We start from the raw sequence: 8,051 nt of genomic DNA, 5'->3' as shown, positions 1-8,051 counted from the left end.
TTAAAGAGACTATAGAAATATTCTTAATAAAAAACCTAAGAAATGTATTCGCATATGGAAATTTAAAAAGGTTTTTAATGGAAACAATTAAATGAATTAATTATAATTATTATAAATAAATACAAATTCTAAATTTGAAAGAATACATTCTTCAAAATCCCCCGAAAGTAGGCCACGATTTCTCACACCTATATTACAAGGATACCCACATCCCTTTCATTAGGACTTCTGTTACACCTGGAGTAAGTTATCATTTGCTCTTACTCCAAGATGCGGTAGGAATAACATAATTTTAATTTTTTCCCCGCAAAGTGCTGCTTTGCATTTCAAATGAGGACGGGGGAATGTCGCTGGAGAAAGCCCTGAGCTTATTTTCCAAGCCATCAACTGGTCTCCGAGCTGCGTGCAGCGACTGACAAAACAAATAAACTTGCTGCCGCTTCAGATGCGCTCCAAGGGGGCGGTGGGCGGTGGACGAAGGGCTGTGGGCGTGGCAGGGGCGGTCACACACATTTGGTATGCATAAGCAGCAGTCGCATGCCGCATGCCGCTTGCCCACCTTGCCGCCCATTATCCGGGCGAGGAGACATTTTTCCATATTTTACACAACAAAAGCAGTGCCAGACGCAACTTTTACCTCAACTTGCTGTGACATTTTCCCCGCCCCCTAACAACCGACCGCAATTTCAAATTTAATTCGCCATTTTCAGCAGGCAGCCAAGGAACCACCCCCAACTTGGCCGGGCACCCAACTACCCATCCAACCACCCCATCCGCCCATCTGCCCGCCCACTCAACGCCATCTTGTGGCTTTTCTTTGGCGCATTTGTGGCCGGGTTTCCTTCGGCTTTTTTATTACGTACACGGAAAATGTGAAATTCCTGAAGACATTTTACTTTGCAATTTCCTTACGAGTCGTTAAACATTTCCAGGCTCTGCCACAACGAGTCCGCAACAACGGGCAAAGTTAACAAAACTAATTTAAAAATTCAAATTTCCTTTCCGCTTTTTATATGCATCACAAACTGTGCATTTATATGGCTGGGTAAGTGAGGCGCAGATACGAATGTACATTTTTGTATCTGCAGGATGCGAGAGCATTGCTGTCTGGCTTTTTGTGGCCTGGTAATTTGTATTCCTGTGGCTTTGTTGTTGATCTTCTTGTTAGATTTGAGTTTCTCTTTTCCTTTTTCTCGTTGCGACTGGCTTCGATACTTGAGTACTTTTCCTGTGTCTGTGCCAATTCGTTATAATTTATTTGCCTGCCAGCTGGAGGGGCAAAATCTGATTGGAAATATATTGTGCATTTCGCATGCTAATGGAAAATCGTGCTCGGGCAGACTTAATTACGCCTGAAATTTATGCAAAACATTTTGCCAAAAGTCAGCACAGTCGAGCGGAACATGTGATTCTCATCGGAATAATGCAAATTCCGGCTCATTAATATCAATCAAATGATTGATGGCAGTTAGGGATGGCACCGCCGTCACCGCCGTCACCGCCACCCCTGGCGAGTGCGGCACCATCCCCCTCAGAGCTGTTAATAAATCCTTTGGCAATTGTTACATTAATGTCAATAAGCTGCTCGCATTTACATCCTTAACTTGCGACCCCTTTCCTGTCACAATATTTGTGCGACTCGTGCCACTCGCCCGATAACCGGCCAGGGAGCCCTCTTCAATCCCGCCGCTATCTGCTGGCAATCTGTCAAAGTGTTAGCCACATTTTCCGGCTGTCTCATCAATCAATTTCGCTTGGCCCACTGTCACTCGACCACTTTTATGCGGCTTACCCGCTCTGAGGCTGCTAATTCGGGCCAGCAACTCTTTCCTCCGCCCAGCTAATGCAAATCGTAATCACAATATATTAGCCCGGCGCGATACAGTTGTAAATGTAATTCGAACATTATGTCGACACTATTGGGCGGCATTTGTCGGCCCTGCGGCGAATTTGCAACAAATTAAAGGCCAATTAACCCATCAGAAGGGCCAACGAGCCAACGAGCCGCCGAGCGCAACCGCAAATGCACACACGCAATTGCAATTATCAAATTAGCGGCGGGCGGGGCGGGTTATTCGAAACAATTGGAGAAACAAATAATAAATTGGACGCGGAAATGGAAATGCAAAACACAGTGGACAGTGCTCTGTAATTAAGTTGTTGACCCACGCGACCCGAGTTGACCCTTGATTAAGGCGGAGATGAACTGAAAAGTGACAGGCGCATAGGCCCGGAATTAATTAATATGTTTGCCTAGCTAGATGATGCACTGCAATTATGACCTGCCACGGGTCTATCTACCCCCATGCCACTTTTAAGTCCTCGAAATGCACTTAATTCTCCACTGATACCCAGTCGTGGCCTATTAAACACACCCCCTCGCCTCTGGGCCCAGTTTACCTGAGGCGGCACGCGCCACTGGAAATTTTTTGGTGAAAATTTCAACATACCTCTGCGGTTTTCCCGACGTTTTTATAGTCCTCTCAAATTGCTCTAATTCGTTAAGTTATAAAACTGGCCGCCAAGTTTCCAGAGTCATTTACTTTTATTGCCGCAGCGGCGGTCAATGAACCAGGAGTCAGAGGACTACCCGAAAAAGGACGACACATGCGTGTTAATCTCTAATTTGCCAGGCGATCATGGTGATATATACATACATGGGATGGTATATAGCCATACATATTCAACTTCACAGCGGGTAGTTAATAGGAGCTTGTTCCACTCGTATCCCTTTAATTGCCAAAACTCGCCGTGTTTCGAATTTCGGTATCTAAAGTTGTTTTTCCCATTTTAATGGTGCTATTTTCATTAGGCAAATGTATGCTCGCCTCTTTTCCCTCACTTTGGTCCCCAAAAATTCGACTCTTTTTATTTTATTTCCGTGTGCCGCTCATTAGCATATAAAATGTATGGGACGCAAGGACGCTGTTCTCTATTCAGGCGGCAGTGGCTGCGAGTGTGTGTCTGTATACACAATCCACGTTTATTGCATATTCATCATTTTAATTGCTTGTTTTCATACTAAATGACTCGATAAGGCTTTTAGGGTTATTAGGCGGAGACATCCCGCCGCTCCACTCGCCGGCCAGGTGGGTATCTGTATCTATACATAGGTATGGAGAAGGCTATAGCAGTTTGAAATGATATATGAATCTTCGGTATAATAAAGCTGCCTCTTTAGATAGTCATAACATTGGTAAACAGTGATATATCAAGCAGAGTATTCTAAAATATTCAGCAGACTTTATCATAATGATATATAATAATATAAAATAGTTATAAAAGAAAAAATTTTAAAATCTCTACTTTAACACATAGAAATTGTATTACAAATTCCGAAACTATATCTATCTTAATTTTGCCATTCTAAAAATGTAATTTGTCAACCCGTTTGTGTATCTAGCAAATGAAATGGTATATGGAAGGAGCTGAAAAAAGGAACCAGAAACCAATTCACGTAGAAAAGTGCAACAAAGATATAACCAGGGAGAAGGGCAAGGACTGGGGTCCCGATGTGATTACTTTTCCTTTTGTTCCCCATTGCGGAACTGGGGAAATCAGGAAAGCGTGGCGGAAAGAACAAAGGAATTACTTTGCCAACGAGTGAACGGATATGAATAAAAAAGTGATCAATGCAATGAAAATGATTGTCTGCTCATTGTAGCGCGGCTCCCGTCACAATCGAGCGCACAGAGTGCGAGGAAGATGAAAGTTTTTCGGGATGTAACAGCACTTTAATGAAAAGGAAAAGCAAATAATTTTAGAAACAATGATTCCCTGGAGTCGGGATCCTCCGATAATCTGGTCTGAAATATAGATGCCATTATTTTGAATATGAATATTCATATTTTAATAAAGCAAACCTGGTATCCTGGCCTAGCAACCACACCCACATGAGGAGCAACAGCGACAGGGCCTGCATCTGCATCCGCAGGATTTGCATCCACAGGAGGGGCACTGGGGCTTGTCACAGCCACACTGGACCTCCTCCGGCTGGTCAATGGAGCAGCTCTGGACCAAGGTGATGGCGAGGGCAACCAGGATGACTAACTTGAGCTTGAGCATGGCTATCGTGTTGGAGAAACTGTTGCGATTGGCAGAGCTGCACCCCTCTTTATAGGCCCAGCATTGGAGAAAAGTTGTATTTGACCAGTTGATTTTGGTTCTATTTTAAGCTATCACTGCTGATAAGGTAAACACATTGGTTGAGAACCATACCTTTGGGTGGGTGATACGAATAGGTTGGTGACTGTAGGTTAAAGACATTTCGTCCTCAATAAAAATTAATATAAACACATTTTTATTCATTTTTAGTGAGCCAACTTTTATTATTAAAACTTACCTTATAACAAGAACAGATATACCTAAAATAATTTCCAGATTGAGCCAAAAAAAAAAAAGCTGATAAATAAAATGTATAATAAAATACAGTTAAGTTGGGTGATATGCTTAAAAAACATTTTAAGCTTAAAATTGTTAATATCCATAAAATTTCCCTTTCCCTGAATAGATAACACTTAAATGTATCAAAAACACATAAATTAATAAAACTTAAGCATATAAAAACGACCAACTCCCCATTACCAAATAAACCCTTAATGAATATGAGCAACGGCTTAAACAGTTTTTAATATTTGAATGCATGCCAGTTATATGGGCCAACAATACGAGTAAGCAATGAATGCTGAAAAGATAAGATATAACATAGGGATAAGATATATGTATAAGATACTGTAGATTTTCTATTCGATTCGCTATTACGTTTTGAGTTCTCGGATGAGTATCTGAGTAGGTGGCATAGGCTGTAGAACCGCTCTGTGGCGATTGATCCTGGCTTCCCATTGCAGCCGCAAAGGGCTGTTATGGGGAACTCAGCGACCACGGGGAAGCCCACGCTACACTTTTTGTTGATAAAACTTTGGCACAGATCTTTCGAAACGGGTACAAGTGCTGGAAGGAAATACAGATATTAAAAGCAACCCATTTACGTAAATGTTTGCTATTACTTACGTGTCTTGCCATCACTTAGTCGCTGCTCGTTTTCTATTTTCATAAGGCAACCGTTTTGGAAACAACGGCAGACGCAATCCTGGAGAGCCCATTCATAATCTTTATAGAATATATTACAATCCTTTGAGGTGGTCGTTGTTGGTGGGGTGCGAGTTGTGGTCCTTGATTCAGTTTCCGTTTCGGGTTCGGTGTCTGGATCCTCTGGGTCTGTTTCTGGATCCTCTGGATCTTCAGGATCCGTTTCTGTACCTGTTTCGGGATCTGGATCTGGTTCGGGCTCATGAACAACATGAGCAAAGGATATCCCCGAAACACCAAGCAACAGAAGCAGTAATTTAAAATGGAACATATCTTTAAGGTGACCGTGAGTATAACTGGCTCCGTGATAATACCCAATTGGCTATTTATATTGAGTATACTCCACTTTTTTAGCAGTTGTAGCAAACCCTTTTGTTGACTCAGAGCCTTCCAAAATCAACAGCCAAGTTACTCCGAAATGTTTGCAGAACGTGGGCTTTTAGCTGCACACGAATAAGGGTTATCTGTTTGCGTAACCTTGACTGACTAAAATTACAGAGATATTTTTAAAAAAGCTTCTACAATGCAGGCTTAAGTACCTAAAAACAAATCATCAAAAATAAATTTAAAAGGTAAACTTTTAGGCGTTCGGCAAAGACAACTATTAAGCAAGAACTTCTTATAAATGTGTTGCTGATATTTTTTTTTATTTTTACATATTAACAATAACAATAGTGGAGGTAGTCAGTTTCTTCGGTTGTTATAGGCAAGTCACTTTTAACACTTTGCGTAGCTGATGAAGGCTGCAATATTTGTTATAAAAAATGTTAAAATATATCACATTTAAAAGAATATATGTTCTTACGTCGAGAGCATTCGGCAGAGTATTTCAGCAGTTCGCAGATACTCCTGAATTTTTTGGCCTCGAGGCTTCCCGTTTTGCCATTGCATCCGCAGGGAGACGGAATCGGGAACTGGGCCACCACAGGCCATCCGAGGATGCAGCACTTGGTGGTGATGAACTTCTTGCACACCTCCTCCGAAACAGGAATCAGAGCTGACAAGTAAAATAATAATAATAATAATATTTAGAGGAGTTATTAAACAGAGCTATCTTACGCGTCTTTCCAGCCTTTTCCCGCTGATCACTCTCCGCCTTCAGAAGACAAGCGTTCTGGAAGACCCGGCAGACACAATCCTCCAGAGCCCAGGCGTATTCCCTCCAATAGATCTGGCACTTGTTCTGCTGTTCCACAGGTTTTAAGGGGCCAATGATCAATGTAGCCTGGGCCACGCCCACCAGGATTGCCACAACTAGGATAATCTTGATCATTGTAGAGGATTGAAAGTCGAAACTAGAGATGCAGCTACTGCTTGAACTTTCGGCTGCTGGGCAGCTTTTTATACGACTCGCCGAGATACATTGTTTGCCCAGATGTAGACCGATTATTTTCAGATGTATTTCTCGATAGGCGAAGTAAACAATATATTTATAAACATCATGTTATTGCTCTTAAAATGTTTGCTCACTGCGGTGGAAAATTATGTTCAATTATTTTTAGCAACTAAATTTAGCTGCCCCCTGAAAGTTTTCCTTAATGAACCTTAATAGGTCAGTAACCAGTTGAACTGGCTTTCGAACCCCCCGAAAAAAAGGACAAAACCCACTTAAAATGCTGTGGCATGAATACGTTTTCACCTTTCCGGTTTCTCGGTTGGTAAATAATTACACGCAGTTGTCATTAGCTCATTAGAGGAGAGTCAAGGGAAGGCAAAGTGGCGGAAAAGCAGATAAAACAAAGGCACACAACTCAATTAACCCTTTTGCGCCAAACCCCAAATGGCAGGATTATGATGATGCTGCCGTCGGTGCTGCTTAGTATATGATAATATAATAAAATAATAAACGAGAAGTGCCGCGACAGGGGGACAAATCCTGACGGATTTCGTATGTAATTACTTCAATTAAACCATCTGTGACAATTGCCGCAGCCGAACATGAAATTCAACTTTACTTTCGAAATTCCCAATTGAGTTGAGGCGCATTATCCTGGCAAGCAACCGCATTTACCCCCTGCCCTTTCCCTTGCCTTTTCCATTTCCCATTTTCCAGGACAACCGGCAGCAGCAACCCCCAGGAGCGCCGCGTATTTTTACCTTTGACTTACCTTTGCCTCGCCTGCTCCCCGCTTTTAATGGGGTGACATTTATGGCACTTTATCAACTCGAAAGTCAATAATACCAGCCAAGTATCTTAAATGTGGCTTAAAACACACACAAACGCAGGCAGACAGACACCCGAAGAGGGAAAGCGAAGGAGGAAAAGAAAAGCAGGCCCAGGGAAAATTGCAAAGCGATAAAAATGAAATTTTAAAATTTATGCCGCTTATTGTCAATTCCCGGCAACTGTAACTCAAGACTTTGGGGGAAGCTAATGCTTTTCGGCTTGGTTTAAGGAAAAATATATTGGGGAAAATAAAAAAAATGACATAGAGAAAAAAGTACTGAAGAAAATTAAATAATTTTATTTGTTATAGTATTTAAATATGGTTTCCTGAAATTTGAATACTGCTCACACATAAATTCTAAACTAGGTCATATCAAAAAAATATTTAGTTTCATTTCATCTTTTACTAAATTTTATTATGTTCTAGGATAATACTTTTTTATTAATCAAAAACTAATTAAAGTGAAGTTCCTAAATCAATGAGCAATATTAATGCATTAAATGATTGTCAAAATTGAAGAAGATTGATTATAATTGATACTTTTGAATTAATAGCACATATTTCAAATTGCTTTGCATAAATTTCTTCCTGTTTACCTCTCTATAGAGCGGGTCTGATGAAAGTCCCCAAGTTTGTTATGACAACTGAGAGACATTTGAATCGAGTCCTCGGAGTGGGTGACTCGGGGCAGGGCATTAGTCGAATGGATCCCCCAGGATTAGCCAATGAGAGTGGATTTTCCCCCCTCGGAAACCGCCCGCTTTCCGCCACTTTTCGCCGCTTTTCCGTATAGTC

The 8,051-nt window shown here is 41.5% G+C and overlaps 3 protein-coding genes across 3 annotated transcripts; all 3 read right to left on the bottom strand.

Moving 5' to 3' along the window:
- Positions 1–2,621: 2,621 nt before the first annotated feature.
- Positions 2,622–4,076, bottom strand: LOC108031342 (keratin-associated protein 5-6). The gene is made up of 2 exons (XM_017104606.2): positions 3,864–4,076; positions 2,622–3,806 (listed from the first exon to the last, which is right to left on the bottom strand). The coding sequence occupies exon 1, from the start codon at positions 4,063–4,065 to the stop codon at positions 3,877–3,879; it is 189 nt and encodes a 62-aa protein (XP_016960095.1). The 5' UTR covers positions 4,066–4,076; the 3' UTR covers positions 2,622–3,806; positions 3,864–3,876.
- A 273-nt stretch (positions 4,077–4,349) lies between these two features.
- Positions 4,350–5,394, bottom strand: LOC108031030 (salivary glue protein Sgs-5). Its single transcript, XM_017104231.3, has 3 exons — positions 5,011–5,394; positions 4,762–4,950; positions 4,350–4,684 (listed from the first exon to the last, which is right to left on the bottom strand). Exons 1-3 carry the CDS (start codon positions 5,357–5,359, stop codon positions 4,650–4,652), a joined length of 573 nt encoding a protein of 190 aa, XP_016959720.2. The 5' UTR covers positions 5,360–5,394; the 3' UTR covers positions 4,350–4,649.
- Positions 5,395–5,714: 320 nt separating this feature from the next.
- Positions 5,715–6,420, bottom strand: LOC122817794 (salivary glue protein Sgs-5). Its single transcript, XM_044091043.2, has 3 exons — positions 6,148–6,420; positions 5,894–6,085; positions 5,715–5,831 (listed from the first exon to the last, which is right to left on the bottom strand). Exons 1-3 carry the CDS (start codon positions 6,359–6,361, stop codon positions 5,806–5,808), a joined length of 432 nt encoding a protein of 143 aa, XP_043946978.1. The 5' UTR covers positions 6,362–6,420; the 3' UTR covers positions 5,715–5,805.
- Between the last annotated feature and the right edge of the window lie 1,631 nt (positions 6,421–8,051).

The sequence above is a fragment of the Drosophila biarmipes genome, chromosome 3R (assembly GCF_025231255.1).
Source record: "Drosophila biarmipes strain raj3 chromosome 3R, RU_DBia_V1.1, whole genome shotgun sequence".
Classification (NCBI taxonomy): Eukaryota; Metazoa; Arthropoda; class Insecta; order Diptera; family Drosophilidae; genus Drosophila; species Drosophila biarmipes.
This window is presented reverse-complemented; position numbering and strand designations above follow the sequence as displayed.